At 43.5% G+C, this 21033-nt stretch overlaps 1 protein-coding gene across 1 annotated transcript in view; it reads right to left on the bottom strand.

Moving 5' to 3' along the window:
* SPOPL (speckle type BTB/POZ protein like) overlaps window positions 1-21033 on the bottom strand; it is a 67904-nt gene that overhangs the window by 30530 nt on the left and 16341 nt on the right. The window contains exons 2-4 of the mRNA XM_060256900.1: window positions 7172-7309; window positions 2467-2588; window positions 842-993 (exon numbers count right to left, since the gene is read on the bottom strand). Coding sequence (XP_060112883.1) covers window positions 842-993; window positions 2467-2588; window positions 7172-7249 — 352 coding nt within the window. The 5' untranslated portion in view covers window positions 7250-7309. The remainder of the gene's footprint in view (window positions 1-841; window positions 994-2466; window positions 2589-7171; window positions 7310-21033) is intronic.

Raw genomic sequence — 21033 nt, 5'->3', positions numbered from 1 at the left:
GTGCAACAACCAAGGGAACATGGAAGATCAGTGATTAGGACTGACAAGCAACCAATGTATGTGTATGTTTTATGATCTTGATTTCTGATCTTGGATTGTAATAAAGTATTGATTGATTGACTGATTAGGATCCCTCTCTTATTACCATTTAGCCTCAAATGGCTACTCTGAATATTAAGAAGTGGTTCTGGGAGTGAGTGATCTTAAATGAAAGGCACAGGGAGTTAATTTATTAAGCATGTTTTATCCTGCCTTTCCTCCAAGAATTTCAGCGTGACATATATAGTTTTCCCCTCCTCCATTTTAGCCTCCCAGCTGCCAGGACAGGCATGACGGACCCGAGGTATCATGGCAAGCAGAGGTTTTCAAATGCGTCTTCTTGGTGCAACTCTGTAACCATCACACTACACTGGGTTTCTAATGTAAAGCCTCACTCACCCTAAGCTGGTGGCAACATAACTGCATTGTGTTGGGGGGGTGGGGGTGGGTGGGATGTTACACTAAGGAAACGTCATGGGGAAGAAACACGTACCCTCCCTCTAGTACCACTTCAATTTTCAAAGCTCACTCGTTTAAAAAGCCAGAAATTCTAGTCAAAGATTGGTGGAGTGCTGCCATCTAATTTGGTTTTATGTATAAAACTTGAATGTACAGCTGGTCAACCTTTATCACCTCTTTCAAAAGGTCTGATCTGGCATTTCATGAGGAGGGTTGCTTTGGAAGAGGTTAAAATATGCTGCTTAAATGATCACCTTTATCACTTCAGCTTGCCTGAGACCATGCTCCCTAATTCTCAAACTGAAAGTAATCTCAGTCTTGGAAGATCTGGAAATGTACTTACCCATTGCTTTTGTTTCTTCTCTTTTTGCATTTAAGAGAGAAAATTTAAATTTTGCTCTCACTTCACTTTTTGGACAGCTAACTAGAAGTAAATACAATGAAAGGTAATCTTTGCTTTCATCATCTAATCCTTTTGGGTTTACTCTCAGGCACCTGTAGTGAATGTAAGAATTACCAATTATACACAGTTGATTTTTAAAGCCCTAACTTACTAGAAAATATGTATGTACGACTCCTAGTCTGATATGTTTACAGACACAGAACAAAGCCTCTTGGATATAATCTATCTTTTGTATTTGGGGGGTGGCAGGGGAACCACCCTACAAGTTTCTAACCCTTGTGCTTGAAGTAAGCTTCAAGGTTTCCACAAAAACCTTCAAGTTTCCAGGTCTCGTGGGGAGTATAGTGCAGCCTTTCTAAGTACAGTGTGCTCTTCTTAGATCCACCGAAGTCCAATGGGTTTTCAAAGGTGTAACTCTGCTTCAGATTGCATTATCAATGTCTCCCTCCTTTCTCATTCTCATCATCATAGTCCTTCTTCCTAACTATATGCAACTCTTGACCTGCCATCATGGTTTGATAACAGTTAAACATTCCAGAAACGCAAGTGCTAATGCCTGCTAGCTCAGCACTTTTCATGTTTCAATACAAAATGTAAGTATATGCTATATCTTCGTTCATAAAAATACATCTGTGCTGCATAAAATCTTCATTTTATTCATCTTCATACCCAAGTGCATTTTGCTTAATAAAATGGGATATAAAAATGCTTATCACTAACTGGTATAAAGAGATAAATTTTAAACTATATAGAAAAAATTAGCATAATAAGACTCAGTCACTTAATTTTTCATTACCCACACACAAAAAACACCGCCACACATGTCTTGGCAACTACCTCTTGTGTAATGCAGTACAGCAATTAATATAATCTGCCAACAGCACCCATGCAAATTTATCAAGTAAATTTAGTAAGGATATGCAATATTCTCAGTGACCTCTCACTGACTTTAACACCTCCTTTTTCATAAATGTGACCAAGACTTACCAAAGGAATGCCATAGATTCAGGTAGGTTTTGAAAGCCAATACTGAATACTTACAAGCTACTGTGCTCATTTAGACCTGTTCAAGGGCTTGTTGAAATCAAACAGAACTTTTTATTTTAATGCATTCATATCCCATCCTTTTCCCAAGGAATTCAGTCTGTCACACATAAAGTAGTAATTATCACCTGCTTTATCACATTTAACTACCACCTCACCCCGAGCTTGCTACAACTGTAACTTTTTTATTTTATGTAGGTTTTATATATATATATATATATATATATATATATATATATATATATATATCTGCAAGAACAGCAGCAACATCAAACCAGTCCATACCTGCAAAACATTCTGTAACAATATGCCAGAGGCAAAAACCAGGGATTTTATTATAACTATCTTGCAAGGTAGGCTACAGTAAAACATTCCCAAGGCCAAGTGGGGATTTTAAACTCTGAATGCTGGAGAGACATTCTGCCATAAAGTTGACTTCCTCATTATTTAGTTATAAAATCTTAACACCACACACCTAAATAATTTTAAAAAAACACACAATTAAATTAATACCACCTTACCATTTCATTTTATCATTTGGCCCTGATGAAAAGGTAGAACTCTTTAAAACTTCTCCCATTTCTTCTCTGCAGAAGCTGAAGTTATTAATGGTCCACATATAAGAAAATTTTACAACTTTAACCTGAATAAGAGATGCAGACAATAATGTCAGTTCACTAAATTAATTTTACTTCAACCTAACATTCAACTAGCAACTGATAAAATCCTAAGTAAGATCAATTGTACCATTTACACTGTGCTAGGAGGAATATAAAGGAGATACTGAATTTTATGTTGGAGGGAAACTGTAAAAAACCAAGGTCTATGTACATTAAGGGCAGTTCATCACTTGCTACTTCTAAACAGCTGGAAATATGCAGCATGATCCTAGTTCAGGTGATCCTAGTTTAACAAACAAGAAAATCTATCCATATAAAAAAAAATAAAGATCTCACAAACTGTGACAGATTTTTTAAACAATTAAAATACCAGTGTTAGCTTAGTTCATAATGGACAAGGAGCATCCCGAACACTGAAAATTGTGTTCTGAGAGTTTCAGGGCTCTGATCATTTTTAATAGGTATGGGGGAGTTGAATTAATCTCATTTCAGACTTAAGTTTTGCGCTATGTCTTGCAACAGAGACATAGTTGGCCTGCACTTCAGAGGTTCATTCTTGCCTGTATTAAAGGATGGTGTCTAAACTTGTACCTATACATGTCTTGGCCAATATGCTGAACTGTGGCTCATTAAGAACATTTTTAAAAAATTGTGACCAGGTATTGCAATTTAGGTTCACGAACCCCTCCCCCCAAACCTGGACTCAAATCAGAACCTGGCTAAGAACCTGAAAGCCCAGAGGCTGCAGCTAAGAAAAAGAGAATATTTCAAGCTGTAAAGAGGGCTATTTGTTAAAAAGGTGATTTACAAAGTTCTGGTTAAAACCAGACAGAGCTAAATACTGAAAAACTCTTCTGGAAAGTACATGGAAGCAAAGAAAAAAGAACTTAAGAGATTTTATGTCAGTTCAGTGCCTTTATTGGCATAAATTATAAACATAACAAAAGAATAATAGAATTAGAGAGTTGGAAGGGATCTCCAGGGTCATCTAGTCTAACCCCCTGCAGCTGCTCTGGGCTCAGAAGATGACAGAAACCCTTCTGGGCTCAGAAGATGACAGAAACCAGGATTCCTGGTCAAACTGGCCAGGAGAAAATTGCTTCCTGACACCAAAATGGTGATCAGTATTTCTGTGGGCACGTAAGAAGGGGCCATGAAAACTAAGCACTGATGCAACCCTTCCTGCCCTCCTTCTCGTGATCTGCCTAAGTTCACAGAATCAGCATTGCAGTCAGATGGGCATCAAGCCTCTGTTTCAAAATCTCCCAAGAAGAGCCCATCTGTACCTCCACTGAGGTACCACTCTATCACCTAAATTTACACAACACATTGGTTGAAAGTACTAATCCAAATGGAAATCACTTAAAGTAACTGGGATACCAATTTATTTATTTAATGGGATTTCAGTGCCGCCCATCATGCCGAGGCAGGCTCAGGGTGGGTTACAGACATAAATATGATACGATGTCGTAATAAAAACATACAAATCTCAATGCAGGCAATATACAATAATAACAATGTGATGGAGGTATCTCCCAAGTCCATTCAGTAGTCTTCAGATCAAAATTTGTTCATAATAGTATATCTTATATGGGGAGGTCTGGGCAATGTAAACTGTACAGCACCTACAAACAATTAACGGCAGTTGGCAGCAAGTTTACAGCAGGAGGGTCTGATTGTGACAATTTAGCACTGAAAACATGGATGGACACATTCTTTCCAATGTTAAGACAGAAACTTTTGATTTACTTTCAATCTGTTGGTTCTGGTCCAATCTTCTGGGGCAACAGAAAACAACTCAGCACCATCCTCTATATTAGCAGTCCCCAACCTTTTTGGCACCAGGGACCGGTTTTACAGAAAACAATTTTCCCATGGACCGGGGGGGGGGGGGGGGGGGGAGAATAGTTTCAATTTGATATGATTGTTCACTTTATTTCTACACTGTAATATATAATGAATAAGCATACAACTCACGCCCCGGTTGCTAACAAGCCACAGACTGGTACCGGTCCACGGCCCATGCTCTATATGACACCTCCTCAAGTGCTCGAAGATGCTTATCATATCTCCTCTCAGCCATCTCCTCTCCAGCTTAAATATACCCAGCTCCTTCAGCCTTTCCTCATAGGACCTGGTCTCCAGAACCCTCAACCATCTTTGTTGCCCTCCTCTAGACACCTTCCAGTTGGTCTATATTCTTCTTAAATTGTGGTGCCAAAAACTGAACTCACTCTAGATGAGGCCTAACTAGAGCAGAGAAAAGCAATACCATCATTTTGCTTGATCTGGACACAACAGTTCTGTCAATGCATTTGCCTTTTTAGCTGCTACATTACAATGCTGACTCATGTTCAATGTACTAAGACCTCTAGATCAGGGGTGGCCAACGGTAGCTCTCCAGATGTTTTTTGCCTACAACTCCCATCAGCCCCAGCCAGCATGGCCAATGGCTGGAGCTGATGGGAGTTGTAGGCAAAAAACATCTGGAGAGCTACCGTTGGCCACCCCGATCTAGATCTTAGTAATTAAACTCGACCAATTAGGGAGGAATTAAACTTGACCAATTAGGGAGGAATCAGACAGCATGTACAGCACACAGCTAAGGGATTCTGCCCTATAATGGAGGTATAGCCAATATTTCAGGGTTAGGAGCCAGGGTGGGTGGGGGTGGGTGGAAGAATGGATTCTTCTGACAACATACACTGAGAAAATTTTGACATTCTGAAAAGATTTTTAAATTGGATTTCTCTGTTCCTATCTGGATATGTTTTCTTTCAAAAAGACCCTGATTAGGAATTAGAACAACTGGATTGGTCCTTATATCTTGGAGATTTCAGATGCCAAATGATAATAGGGCACACTGGTAATGAGACAGGAAAACTAGCTCTCAGTTCAGTCCAGGTGGATGCACTGTCTTGAGCTTCATTATCAATTGCAATTCAGCAGTCTCTCTTCTCTCCCTTTGAAATTCCTTTGTAAGAGCACTTCTACTCTTAGGTCAGCAACTGAATGTTGTTGTTTCTAATGTCAGGCTTATGTCCATTTATTCTTTGCATCCTCCTGGACGGAACTGCATCCTCCTGGATGGAACTGAGCCCTAGGTTTCCTGTCTCATTACCAATGCTGTTATCTCCACATCTACTAAGGTAAGGGTAGTCCCTATGCAAGCACCAGTCATTTCCAACTCTGGGGTGACGTCACATCACGACGTTTTCACAGCAGACTTTTTATGGGGTGGTTTGCCATTGTCTTCCCCAGTCATCTACGCTTTCCTTCCAGCAAGCTGGGGACTCATTTTACAGACCTCGGAAGGATGGAAGGCTGAGTCAACCTCAAGCCGGCTACCTGAACCTAGCTTCTGCTGGACTGAACTCAGCTCGTGAGCAGAGAGCTTGACTGCAGGACTGCAGCTTTATCACTCTGCGCCACGGGGCTCTTCCACATCTACTACCCCTCTGCATATCATACTTAATCCAATCAAGCCTGCTGTTGCCATTCGACATCTGAAATCACCTTTATAAAGTTTATATCGCTAGTACCTTGTGTTACATTTTATGGCACACAAGGCCCAACAAAGTGACATTTATGTCAGATCCAGTCCTTGTAACAAATCAGTTTGACACCTCTGTCCACGTAGATGTTGACCTGAAATACCCTTTGGCAGAACTTTTGATTTCAGGAGATTTTAAAGCTAGGATTGGGAAGGATGACCAGCTGTTATGTAAGGCACATATGAAGACAGCAGGGGAGGCACCCCGTGTAGAATCTGCAGCACCCCCATCCAGTCTTCCCTCTCAATGAAAGGGAAAGACTAGGGAAGATTGGGTGGGGGTGCTGCAGATTCTACAGGGGCACTGTCCCTGTGCCCACCTGCTGGCTATGGCCACAGGCTTTGACCGAAAAGATTCCCTTCCTAATTTCTTCCTTCCTATAAGACAGTCCAATGACCTCAAGGTCTTTTTGGCTAAGTTCTCTATTCCATCTAATGTGCTCATTTTAAATGGGTTCCTATCTCAAGATTTTCCTGACAAATATACATTTTGTTCTACTTGGGACAGTAGTGTTACAAATTGTTTCCTTTAACTTGAAAGTATTTACTGTAGATTCCTATGTGGGAGAATGTGTTGATAGTGACCATTTCCACTAATCAATATCCTTGAGTATGAATCCCTCTTTTGATCACCCCACTACTTTATAGAATATACTAGTTCTCTGAAGAATTAAATGGTCTTTAGGAGCAGATGAGGGTACCAACAAGCTCATTAATACTAAAAGGCTAAATGAGCTAAATCAGCAATTAACAAATACTGAAAAGCACCCAAGGGTCTTCGGTCCTACAGTGTTCTTGCCACTACCATCAACTGTTCACTTCAACAGCAATCTGTAGCAATTCTACTTTTTTCCTGGTTATCTCCAGTTCATTTTTTGCATTCTGGTTACTTCAGCATAACTTTCTTGCATTGCCTCTTCCAAGACTGCCATTATCATTAGTAATGAGAGGTAAACCTGGAAGAGACTTGTTCTACAGGAAATATACAAAAATGTTAAATATATCACCAGTACAGAAAACAGAACCCATAAACAGAGAAGGTATGATTGTTACCTGTGTATAACACCAGCTTTCAGCTATAGGTCCACTGGACATCTCTCCAGGTGGTAGAGGTGTGGGGACCCTTGACATTCCCCCTTTATTGCAGAACTTACAGTATAAAGGCAGAAACTCAGCTGTTCAGTATTCTTCCTGTATGTATTAAGATAAAAACAAGCAAAATATTAGCGTTAATTGTGGGCCCCATGGGCATAGAGGGTCCACAGGAGAGGAATTAACACAAACCAAGTTGATCTTAAGAGTATAGATGCCACAGCTTTTATTGGTTACAGCGTGCTGCAAAGGACAGATCCCATATCAAGCGACCAGCCTGCAGCATGTGAAAACCTCCATACCCCCAGCCTGCCTGCTGGAGCACTGCCAAGGAGTGGCAACTCTCCTGGAGCCACACGGCTGCTGGCCATGTGGGGTTCCTTTCCCACTTGGTGTTGAGAGCCCTGACAACAGCCCGAGCTGGCATGCAGCTGAATTGGTTCTACCCTGAGACCCCTTAGGGGAGTCCCAGAACCGTGGGATACAGGCACCACCTCCCTAACCAATATGCCCAAACCGGCCAAAGCTGTAACATTCATGAACAACCTGTAACAACCCAGCTAGCAAGGAGCGTTGGTGGGCAGAATGCAGCAAACAGATGAGGTAAAGGCTAAACAGTTGAGGGATGGGCAGGTAAGACCCCCCAGGCAGCCTATCCCCTCCCCACCTTCATCTAACGTCAGTTTACTCCAACATAACATCTAGCCCCTCAACCTGTCCATGTGGCCACTCCACCAGCCACATGGCCACCTAACCTGATTCCCCCAAGCTCCAAGGCCACAAAAGCAGCTATGGGTAAGTCCTAGTTGCATCTTCTAATTACAATGAAGTAGTTATTACAGTTAAGTAATGCTTTAAGTATGGCAGAATTTAGGCTATTACTGAAAATATTAAACAATTACAGAACAGAAAGGATTGAATAAGTTATGAAGACATTATCCAACAGCAATGAAAGGTTATTCTGCCTATATATCTGGATTTTAAAATATATACAATCAAGGCATTGCCAAAATGCTATCTCCTCAGTCAGGAAAATGGTTCAAATCTTCTCCAAAGCACACCACCCATGTTCACCTACTGTATTCTTCTCAACTACAAAATAAGCAAATCAGCAGAACATAGGGAGCTGTAGCCAGAATGCTTAACATTGCTAAGATTCTTGCTTCAGCCAAAGCAAAAAGCAGAGACATGTGTCAGGTTCCCTGACAACTGGGTCAGAATGGTTCTGACTGTATTTGTGGGTTTTCACTAATTCAGTCATTTCCATTTCACTGTATCATCTTGCATTGAATAGAAGTATAATCTGAACTGTAGTCATTTTACACTTTGCTCAAATGTTTATCTAATTGTGCATGCTTCGGCATTCCGCTTGCTGTAACTTTCTCAAGATATGTGAGAGGGAGTGGAACTGTTATCTGGTAGCCATGGCAACATCAAACTTGGGCCAGATGACCTTGAGCATCCAGCAAAGACTCTATGCCAGGGGGTGACGAACATGTGGCCTATCAGGCCCCCAAGCAGTTGGCTGTGATCTGCTTCTTCTCCCTCTCTCTTGCTTCCCTCTGCATAACTTGCTTTGCAAGACTTGCTCAATTGCACAGGAGCTACAGAGCAAAGTCTCTATTTTCACCATTGGCTGAGGCTCCTCCCTTGGGCAGGAAGGGGGGAGAGCTTGCTTTGCCAGGCTCTCTCAATCACACAGAAGAACTATTGAGCCAAGCCTCTTTTCCTTCTATTGGCTGAGGCTCCTCCCCCTCCTGGCCCCCAGGAAAGGAAGGAAAGAGCCAGAGCTTTCTTTGTCCAGTTCCCTGGATCCCATGGGAGGAATACAAAGAAAGCACCTTGAAGACCAATGAGTAATGTTTTAAGCATGTTTTATTTTAAGTTTGTTTAAAAAATCTTTGTGTTTGTGTCCTTTATGAAGTTTTTATCTCTGCTACCTAATCTTAAATAGGTACACATACGGCTTAGCCTGACACGGCCTGGCCCAACAAGGTCTCATTTACGTCAGATCCATCCCTCAAAACAGATGAGTTCAACCCCCCTGCTCTCTGCTGTACTGACTAACCCTGGGCTGGCTTGGATTTGTGCACCTTTTTTGCTTGGTATAATATTGGTTCTGTTCTTGGCAATGTCTTCATGGCATGAAGGTCCGCTGTTCTGTATTGGTCCTGAATAAACAACTGATCATTCCTATATGCACTGTGTTGACTGGGATCAAGAACTGGCAAAATCTCACAACATGTCTATCAACCCACCAACGATGAAAAGCATCACTGCATTTAGCAGTAGGAAGACAGATTGAACTAGCTGCCTCAGAGTCAGAGAGTAAAGTTTATATTCTACCACTGCCAAAAAAAGTTCTCTGAACCCTGTATTTAGGGGAGAGATGTGTAAATTCAACAGATACATCCAAATAAAATTTAATCTATGTAGTTTGGCCTGGCATCATGAATCATATCTTTAAGTGATCTCCTGACCTTTAAGTTCTGTCATAAGAAAAAAAAGAAGTACTGCAGGAAATGATCAGGGAACACTTGGGGTTGGGGGGACATTCAGACTTCGGACTATTTTCCCAAACAAAACTGTTGCCATGAGGTTATGAAGAATGAAAAAGGAAGAGGAAAAAAAAACCTTAACCCAAGAAATATGAATTAAGAACCTAAAAGGTTAAATACATACAAACAGGAGGGCCTAATATTAAAATCAATAGACAGAAAGCACTAACATATAGATAATACAGGTTATCAAAATATATGTATTTATTGCAAATGATTATAGGCCCAAATGTAGCCTCAATAAGAATTAAAATCATACAGGATTCACAAACAGGACTTTATGTGACCTGATACATTTTGACCAACTGGCCTTCTTCAGAGGGCAAACATAAATAATACATGTAGGCTCAATATTGCAATAATAAAACAAAAAATCAATATAGGACCAACTGAAAAGTATAATAATTATCACTAGCTCAAGGCTAAGGTGTACAATACAGGCCTCATATGATATTGTCGTGCGTCCTAATCAGGTGCATATGGTACTGCAATAATATGCCTGAAAAAATTAAACCAATGTCCTTCCTATTTCGGTCCAAAAGATGCTCTTTCAAATGCAATAGAGAGCTTGTGTGTCATTAAAAAATATATTGGGGGGGAGAGTAATTCCCCCAAAAGCAAAGTACCTCTAGCATTTGTAGGGGAGACAGGGGAGCCATGCTAAACTCAGCGGTGGCAGCTCAGTCAGGGAGCCCTGCTGGCTCAGAGGCAGTGGTGTAGCCTAAGAAACTTGCTGGGCCAAGTAGAGGTGCAACCTGGGGGCCCAGCTGGGCCTGGCGGCTGCTGCCAACAATGCAACCCATGAGACATGCTGGGCCTGCCAGTGGCAGCGTAGCCTAAGCACCCTGCTGGGGCCGGCTGCAATTGCCACACAGCCCAGCAAAACCCTTGAGTCGCACTGGGCCCAGCATGAAAGTGCGGGAGAAGAAACCCCCTGCAAGTATCACAGGCCCACACTTGTTCATTGCAGAAATGCATTGCAGGCATGTACACAAAACTGCCTCTCTTCATCTGCCTTTACCACCGGTCCAGACATTTTAACAAATCATTTCATGCTAGTTTATAGCTAGACAACCAGAAGAGTGCTAAAACATTAAGACTGCCACAAATATGCATTAAAATTAACCCAGTCTTTTATGATTCAAAGACAAACAAAACTAATAAATAATTGCTATTATTTTACTGCCATTAGGCCTTCGTTTTATTGGTCTCCACCCTATAATGCTGGTAGAAACCAGTTCCAATCTGGCCTGTCAAAGGAGACCCAAGAAAAGAAGTTTGGGGGGCATTTTCAACAAAACATTTAAAAGCCAGCAAAGACAGAACGTTCTGGACAGAGCATAATCCCACAGGAAGTTAGGCTACAAAACCCTGCTTTACTTCTAGCTGCTCCCTTTTAGGTTTTCTATGGAGACCAAAGAAAAAAATCACTGTTGCACATTTTAAGAAAAATTTGAATTTATTTTCAGTATTCTACTAACGTAATAATTTATTATATTGAGTAGTGAATATACATTTAATTTACTGAAAACATTTCTATTTAATTCATTTGTACCTAGACGTTTCCCCAATGGAAACCCAAAGCAGCTGACATCATTCTTCTCCTTCATTTTGTCCTCAGAACAATCCTGTGAAGCAGGTTAGGCTGTGAGAACATGACTGGCCCAAGATCACCCAGCGAACTTCAATGGTATGAGTAAGGATTCAAATTCTGGTTTCCCTGATACTAGTCTAACACTCTGAACTATACCACACTGGCTGTTTCTATCCTGTCTTATCTCCTGGGGCTCAAAGCCAAATAATCCCTGAGCTATGAAGATAAATGCATCATCTTTCTATTTGGAATGTACTACTTTTCTGGTAACCTTTGACTTAAGCAAACTGCTGAACAGAACTGAGATTTTGTACAATTAGTAAGTAAAAGTAGTAAAAAAAAGTGAATGAACTTTTCCCTGTCACCCTATCTTGAAATACATCTACCCAGATATTCTTCATTCAACCCACCAGGATATTTACACTCAAATTTGCTCATGTCTTATTTTTGATTTACAGGTTGGCTGTCAAGTGTATTTATTCCACAAACATCTAGTATTCTCAAATTATTTTTTTTTTTGGGGGGGGGGAGGTGGAATTATACAATCTCTGAGATTATCTGCCACAGCCTTTTCAAGAGATGGAGAAAGCAATTTTAACTTAATCTACATTATCAATATATACCTGAATAAGGAACTTTTAAATAGCTTTCCAGGTACCTTGTTTAAAGCATTAATCTGTTACAACAATAAGCAGGGAAAATTGTTCTAATTAGAAATCTCTTATCTTTTAGATAATTCTCAAATGTTGAGGGGACAGCACATTTACACTGTTATACAAGCTGTAGACTCACTACTTTACATTGTAGCCAAGTGTCATTTCTTCAGTGTTGTCACATGAAAATATATACTTACATATTTTCAAAATGTGAGGGGGTGTATTCACTTCTGTGACATACTGTATGTAACTATGGCATTTTAATTATCTTACCCTGAACAAATAAACTTTGTCACAGCTGTAGCTCATTTGCAGAGAGCAAGGCATTAAAAATATTGAGATGATGCAATTAACAGAGTTTCCCAAATAAGATTTGGAACATTGGACATTGTGAATATCTGGGAAGTAAATCTGGCTTTTTTCATATGGGGACTAAGGTTGTTGCTGTCAAAATGTGACAAAATTGTTCTCAAACCTCATATGAGCATTCTTCCCCAATACCACTGAATAAAACTGCTGCAAAATATACACAACTTTAACATGAGCTTTCACTTTTACCTTCTTAACATGAGGATAAATCTACCATACCACCAAATATTAAAATTCCTCTCTTTTAATGAAAATCAAGATTACTGAAAGTAAGACACCAGTACAAAGAGAGAGATGAGGACTCTTCAGAGGGGCTTCCTTATTCTTCCCTCCCTCTTCAATGTGGCATTACAACATCCCAGGGGTCGTGGAGCTCATTAGCATAATTCATTAGCATAAGCCGACCCCTCCAGACAAAAGCAACCCAATGCAAGAAAGGAGAGCCATGAAATCCAGCCAGCCCAAGCATGCCTTGCTCACCTATGGCTCTCTGGGCTCTCCCCCCAGTCAAAAGGTCAGCAAGCCACCTGCTGCTGAAAATCACATAAGAAGTGGATAAAGTGTGGCACAGGCTTCTCCAAGAGTTAATGAATGGAAGAGGGGGAACCAACAGAAAGGTTCAGGAGCTGAACTCCTGTTGAATCTGAGACCTGCAACATCCATCCATGATTAGTTTTAAGTTTTAGAGCAAATAATTTCAGCCCTATTTTTATCAAAGGAGGTTAAAAATGGTTCTCAAGTAATGTCAGCTACTATTAAATTACATCTAAAGTTGATCTTTAAACTTTTAGTAGTGTACATTTATAATGGACACAATCCAGCCAATGGACAAAATCCAGCCAAAGCTAAGTATTTCAGTCTATTGATTTCAGCACAGATGTTAAGCATAGGCCTAAAATCTTTGACACTGAAATAAATAAGGTTAAGAGTTCTTAACTTTGGTATTATGATAGATGAACATATGTGGGAACCTGAAGCTTTACACAGAAATTCTGTCAACAGATGAGTGTCAGACTAGAATCAGAGAACCCAGTTTCAAATCTGTACTTTATCACAGAAGCTTACCAGATGACCGTGTTACACACTCACTCTCACAGGGCTGTTGTGGAGGAGAGGAGAATGATAAGCCATTGTGAGTCCCTACTGTGGAGAAAGAAGAGGTACAAAAGAAGCAAATAAAATGAGCATATGAAATTAGTATGAAGTCGTCTAGGGGTGATTGCAATGCCATACTTTTCAAAATTCTACTGCAGTAGTTTTCAAAAAGTAGCTATGGAAGTCTCGCCAATAAAGTTCTTTAAAAAAGCTTCAATGAGGGTTAGCGGCACCACAGAAAACTAGCAGTCCTGCTTGTGGCAAACAACTCCAAAACCTCAGATAAGATCCTGAATTGGCCTCAAGAGGTCTCTTATCTAATTTTAAATTTCTGCTGTCATTATTAATGCTTAGCAGCCCATTGTGCTATTTGTATTACAAGACAGATATCAGCCCTTTCAAGATCAAAGCCAACATTCACTAGAGACCCAGAAAGCACAATGTAACAGTGAGATTAAGATGAATAGCTGTCAAAATACTTCAGGATTGTCTGCTACTGTCAAGCTCTCTTTCATGGTTCATAGGACAACACAGGGAGGCTATTAATGACGGATCTGATCTGAAGAGGTATGCAACATCTGCTTTTCAGATGTTTGCAGTGAACTACTTCAATGCATCTGATTGGTGCCTTGGGAACAGGAAGAAGCTTATTGTGAAGTCTAATAAAATGGGCATCTCTAGAAGAGAACACGTTTAACCACCTCAATGTTCAAGCTAAAGTAGAGAAATGTAGCAGAAACAGAAATGAGGCAATGAACCACAAATCTCTACTGTGGCAGCAGAACTGTCAGAACATTACCTCCAGTTGAGATTTCAGATGTTTTGCAAAAAACCTTATCCCTTGCATCATCATCATCGTCATTATTGTTGTTATTATTTCAATTTCTGATTCGCGCCCAATCCCTGCTCATGCAGGGCTTTGGGCAATGTACAACATATATAACATAGTAAAGAGTCTAGTAGAACCTATAAGCAACAAATTTTATTGTAGCATAAGCTTTCAAGAATAGATAGATAGATAGATAGATAGATAGATAGATAGATAGATAGATAGATAGATAGATAGATAGATAGTCATTGTTCTCAAAAAAGAAAATGAGAGCAATGAAATGAGGTGCTCTTCCACAAACATACCAACACATCAACACCCACAAAAGGACATATACATAAACCATTTAAATGCATCTAAAAACACATAACCATTCATAACCCTGCATTTAGCTTAACCACGGCACTTGGATAGAAGCTGCCCTTGAATCTATTTGTCTTTGCCTTCAACACTCTATATCGCCAACCTGACGGTAAAATCTCAAATAGCAAGTGGCCTGGATGTGAAACACAACTCTCTTCGTCAGATGCATGGCGTTCTGAACGTTTTTTGCACTGCACCAGTTACTGCCGAAGGCTTTGCTGTCCCATTCTGAAATTGCTATATTCACCCATGAATAAGTGATAAGGATCCCAGACAAAGGAATATTGAAATGATTGTCGCACTTGGAGTTTGTTGATAGTGTACCTGTCTGCCTTGAAGGAAAGTCAATTCGGTGTACCTCCTCATCAATGTTCTCTCTAAGCTGTGAGCAAAATTCTACTTTGTGAGTTACTGGTACAGATCTAAAATTTCCGGAAATTTTGAAGCTCAGGAAAAAAAACAGTTTTTTTCTGGGAAAAACCCAAATTTTTGGAAAAATTGAAAAAAATGCTCCATTAGCACTTTTTTTTCTTTTCCAGATTGAAAGTCATTCTGTTACTTTAGAAACATAAAATATGACTATGGACAATTTTACTTGGCATGAAATTATCACAACTAGCATATTAAAAATATAGTGTATCCAAACAATTATTACAAACAGAATTTACTTTTTAAATAATATCTATTTGTAATTATAACAAATGGAGCAACAATCTCCTGAATTGTTTACTAGTTTATGTGGAACAGACAAAAAAACCTCCACAAAACAATTTTTAAAAATCCAGAAGTAACAATTATTCATATTTCCTTTCCACAGTATTAAATAAAAATTTAAAAAATCATTCTCATAAAAAGAATTGAAGAGGGGGGAAGTGTACAGAAGGGAGTGTAGGATTAAGTTTCAATGAATGGGCATGACCTAGGACTTGCTTGTCCTCAATGCACAGAAATTAGAATAATCTGATACCATACATATTTTTTAGAAATGATTTGGAAAATATTTGAACACCTTGTTTTACAATATTTTATCCATCATGTTAAAATAAAACGTTCTTTTCTACTTTTCAATTTTTCAGAACAAAAGAAAAAAAAGGCTCCAGGAAAAAACCGGAGGGGGGGGGGAACAGTTTTTTTCCGAATTTTTCTGGGCCTTCACATCTCTAGTTACTGGCATTAAGGTTATGAGCTACTGAATGAATTAGTTTGAACTTAGCGCCATTTCTCCTGAGCTAAGCCAAAAATGTGTGAGCTGGAGGCTAAAAACTTTGAGCTAGCTCACACTAACTCAGCTTAGAGGGAACACTGCTCCTCATCCATTTGGGAAATTGAGACTTTGACACACACTGAATTTGAGAGGCTTGACACACTTTGAAACACTGTGTTGCTGAAAACAGATTGGGAATGACTTTTGTTCTTTGTTACTGATACTACATGTATATTTATCAAATATTAAATTTAATTTTCATATATTATTGTGTCCATGGTTACTTGGTTTGTTTTGGCTCACCTCAATTCATAGCATACTGTGGTGCTCTTTGTGTTTGGTTTTCAAGACCTCAGCCTTCATTGTTCTTACGGTTTATGCTATGTTTTACAGTTAAAATACTGTATTTGGGGTGGAAGAGATGACCCACCAAGAACTACATACTTTATTTCATGTGTCATATTGTGTTCAGATTTTGTGTCTTCCAGATTTTAAAAAAAGACTAGATCAGCTATTTCTGTGAAGCAAAATTCATCAGAATATGCTTTACTGTTATTCCAGAACTAGTTTAGTTCACTCTCCACTGCACCTTAGGTACTCCCTGTTGGTCTAAAATATCCAAAACCAATTTGCTTGCCTTTTTAATTTGAACAAGAAGTTTAACAGGGGTGGCCCATGGGCCAGATCAGGCCCTCTGAGGGCTCTTTTCAGGCCTGCAAGCAACTCACTGTTGCCTGCTTCCTTCCCCTCTCTTGCTTTCTTTTGCATTACAGCTTGTTTTGCCAGGCTTGCTCAATGAAGCTACAGAGCACAGCCTCTATTTTTCTCCATTGGCTGACCAGCACATGAAGCAACTTATGTACAAAAGCTCACAATTCCCAGCCATTTCATGCTTTCCTCTGGGTCCTAGGCTCAAAGCATTGATCATGAGACTTCTGTAAAGAATGTTAGTAAATCAAAAGTAGGCTTGCAACTCACAGATACACCTGAACAGCATTATCAAGACCGCTTAGGGTGGCCAGACCGTCCCGGTCTCCCGGGACATTCCCGGTTCTGGCCACCCAATCCCGGCTCCCGGGCTGCCTATACCGGGACCATTAAAGGTCCCGGTTTAGGCAGCCCCGGAGCCGGTGGGCTGCGGGCGCCGGCGGGGAAGGCGGCGAGTGAGGGAGGGAGCGTCCCTGCGCCTGCGCAGGGCCCCTGCGCAGGCGCAGGGACGCTCCCTCCCTCACTCGCCGCCTTCCCCGCCCCCGCGCGGGGCCCGGCGGCAGTGGTGGAGGCCTCTCCGTGTCCTCCGCTGGTCGCTGGAAGCCCTCCAGAGACTCTGGAGGGCCTCCAGGGACCAGCGGAGGCCGCGGGGAGGCCGCGGGGCACTGTCAGAACTTGTAACTACTGCTGAGGCTTAACTGTAATGTAACCAGTATCTGCTCTGTATTCTCAGTATTGCTTTTGCTCGGATTGTAACTGAACCAAACTGACTCCATGTTGTAACCCCTTAACAACCCCAAATGCCTATGTAGCAATTAACCTTGCCCTACTGGTATCCAAAATATTTAGGGCTGTAGATTGAATTATGGTGTGTCTCTGCACATTCTCACACTAGTGCCCTTTGAAGCCAAGCCGTGTGGCCTTCAGAACGAGGAGGCAACCTCCCTACTGATAGTGGATGGTGGGAAGACAGATGTGCTTGCAATGGGGTGAATTGTGGCTTTGTGATGTGTTTGCTTTAGTGTATAAAACTGTGCTAGTGATGGCCCTTGCCATCACTGTTATCTCGTCTCTTCCAGTACTTAGTTCTCTCTAATAAAATCCTAGCTTTGAAACCAAGTATGGGATCCGTTTGAAGTTCTTAAGTTCTGACACTATAACAGTGATCCCATTGTTTCGTGGCTTATCTGAACTGGAAACCTGGTCCGATGGCGGCAAAAGTTCCAGACAGCGGAGAGCCTACCACCCCTACAGACGATCCGCCGCTCGACCCGAAGGTGACGGGGGTCCGGCGTAAAATTAAGGTCCCGGCGCCTTTCTCGGTCGACGCGTTCCCGGCCCCACGACCCTGGAGCCCGCGGAAGTCCACGGCCGCGATCGACGCCGCGGAGCAGCGCTACCGAAGCATGTTGGGCGAGGGAGGAACCGGAGACGACGACGAGGACCTGGGAGAAGGTCCCGGGGCGCGAGGTGGGGACGACCCGATCCGGACCCTCCGCAACGATCTATTCGACTGGGTGCGGGAAATTCACGACGATGTGCACAGGTCCCGCGTGTCGATGGCAGAGGACATGCAGCAGAACCTGGGCGCGATCTACGACCAGCTCCGAACCCTGCAAACTGCGGTCCTGGGGGTCCCGCCGGTAGGAGGAGGTCTGCCACTGGGGCTACCGCCCGCGGCTCCACCGGCCCCGCCAGCCCCAGTGCCACCGGTGATACCCGCCCCGGCTCCGCCGGCTCCGCCACCGCCCGCACCGCCTGCCCCGGCGCCCCCGGCACCACCCGTTCCGGTGCAACCGGCGCCACCCGCCCCGGTGCTGCCTGTCCCGCCAGGCCCGGTGCCGCCGCCGGCAGTACCCCAGGCCCCGCTCCCAGGGGGACCCCCGGTGCTCCCGGGTCCTGCGGCCCCCGGGGGGGGCGACGGCAGGGGCAGAGAGTTGAAGATTACATTCGACGGGAATCCAGAGGACGTGGAGTATTTCACGATACAATGCGACACGTTCTTCACCCATTGGGGTGCCGACTACCCGACAGAGGCCAGCCGAGTAAACCATATTTCTTCCCGCCTGAGGGGCCCGGCCCGCAAGTGGTACGTGGGGCTCTACACGGGAAGGAAGCCCGAGCTGGCAACAGTCGCGGGTTTCCTGCACGCGATGCTCCGCCAGTACGGCGACCCTCTCCGAGAGGAAAAAGCCATCGCTGCCCTCCAGCGCATCGAGCAAGGCAACCGCACTACTCGCGAGTATGCTACTGAGTTCCTGGGATATTGTGCAGCGGCCCGGGGGTGGAACGAAGTTATGAAGTACACCGCGTTCCGCAATGGTTTGAACCCGAACATCCTCGACCGCTGCTACAGCCAAGGGAGACCGGACACCCTGGTCGGATGGATCCAACTGGCCGGGGAGGTGGAAACTAACCTCCAACACGTGGGAATGCGTCGGCAGCAGTTGGGGAAGAAGGGGACCAAACATACTCCGACTAAAGCGGAAGGGAGGAAGACCCCAGCGACCTCGACCCCCACCGCCGCGCGCAGATGCTTTAGATGTGGAGACCCGGATCACCTCGCCGCCAACTGCCCTGTCAAGGCAGGAGCAACACCACCCTCGGCGAAACCGACCGCCTCGGGGCCAAAAAAGAAAAAGAGTAGCCGCTCGAAGGAGCCCAGTCGGGGCTCCGTCGCCACTTCCCTGGCGACTGACGAGGATTTTACCACCGACCTGACGGCCGTGGAGGAATCAACCGAAGAGTCGGACGAGACCGAGTCGGCGGGAAACGACAGCGACCTGCTTTAATGGGTGCCGCAAAGCAGGTCCAACAACAGCCGGCACTCCTCACGGTGAGAGCCACTGGGGGTTTATTGTTTATGGCAGTCACCCTCCTTAATCCAAACTTAAAGCGGTTCATGCACGCCCGAGCGTTAATCGACTCAGGGTGTAACAGAGACTTAATTACCCCCCGCTTAGTAGAGGCACTGGGACTAGCCACCTCGCCTCTACCACAACCGATGCAATTTCAACAGATGGACGGGGGGCCCATGAGGGGGGAACCGTGCACACTTGAGACCCAAGCGGTCCCGGTAGGAACCGAAGAGCACTGGGGGATTGAAACTTTCGTAATCGCCCCCTCTTGCTCTTTCGACGTGGTGGTGGGCTCGGCTTGGCTCGCCCGCCACCAACCAGACATAAGATGGGCGGAACAGATCGTCCGATTCCCTGACTGGAGGTGTGAACACCACCACTGGCGCCCCGAATGGGGGCCGCACGCTCCCCCCCAAAACGAACGGGCTTGCCTCACACTCGAGGAAGTCGCTTCGATTCCCAAGGAATATCGGGACTTGAGACTAGCTTTTAGTGAGAAGGAAGCAGATGAGCTACCGCCCCATCGCCCCACGGATTGCGCCATTGAATTGATCCCAGGGCAACAGCTCCCCAAGGCGAAACTATACTCCATGGGTTGGGCGGAGAAAGCGGAGCTCCGAAAATTTTTGGACAAAAACCTTAAGCGTGGGTTCATACGGCCGGCCACAGCCCCCCACGCCGCCCCCGTCCTCTTCCGAAAGAAGAAGGACGGGACGCTTAGACTTTGCACAGATTTTCGTGCGATAAACGGGATTTCGATGTCCAACGCCTACCCGATCCCGTTGATAAAAGACTTGTTGAACACTGTAGCGAAAGGAAAGATATTCACCAAACTTGACCTTCGAGACGCGTACTTCCGCGTCCGCATCAAAGAGGGGGATGAGTGGAAAACGGCTTTCAACACCCCTCTAGGACAATTCGAGTACCTAGTCATGCCCTTCGGACTACAGGGGGCCCCAGGGGTATTCATGAACTTTATCAATGAAGTGCTACGTGACTTCCTCTTTAAGGGGGTGGTGGTGTACCTTGATGACATCATTATCTATTCGCAAGATCTCAAATCTCATGTTCCACTAGTCAGGAAAGTGTTAAGTACCCTTTGTAAACACAAATTGTACGCCAAGTTGGCAAAGTGTGAATTTCACAAAACTGAGCTTGACTACCTGGGTTTCCGAGTATCGGGGGAGGGACTGTCAATGGACCCCGCAAAGGTCCAAGCGGTGCTGGATTGGGAACCCCCCAAAACCCGCAAACAGCTCCAAAGTTTTATCGGGTTCGCAAATTTCTACCGCGAGTTCATCAAAGGGTTCGCCACAGTCATGCTTCCCCTAACCGAACTCCTAAAAACCAAGGGCAAAAGTGAAGAGGCGAAAAAGCCAGGCGCACGCTTAACGTGGACGCCGGACTGCCAAAAGGCTTTTACCGAATTGAAGCGCCTCTTCACCTCAGAACCCGTGTTAGCACACCCCGACGAGCTGAAACCCTTCGTGGTTCAATGCGACGCCTCCGACGCCGCAATCGGAGCCATATTGATGCAAAAGGGAGAGGACGGGGTGCTTCGTCCATGTGCCTACATTTCTAGAAAATTT

This window comes from Heteronotia binoei, chromosome 16 (genome assembly GCF_032191835.1).
Source record: "Heteronotia binoei isolate CCM8104 ecotype False Entrance Well chromosome 16, APGP_CSIRO_Hbin_v1, whole genome shotgun sequence".
Taxonomy (NCBI): Eukaryota; Metazoa; Chordata; class Lepidosauria; order Squamata; family Gekkonidae; genus Heteronotia; species Heteronotia binoei.
This window is presented reverse-complemented; position numbering and strand designations above follow the sequence as displayed.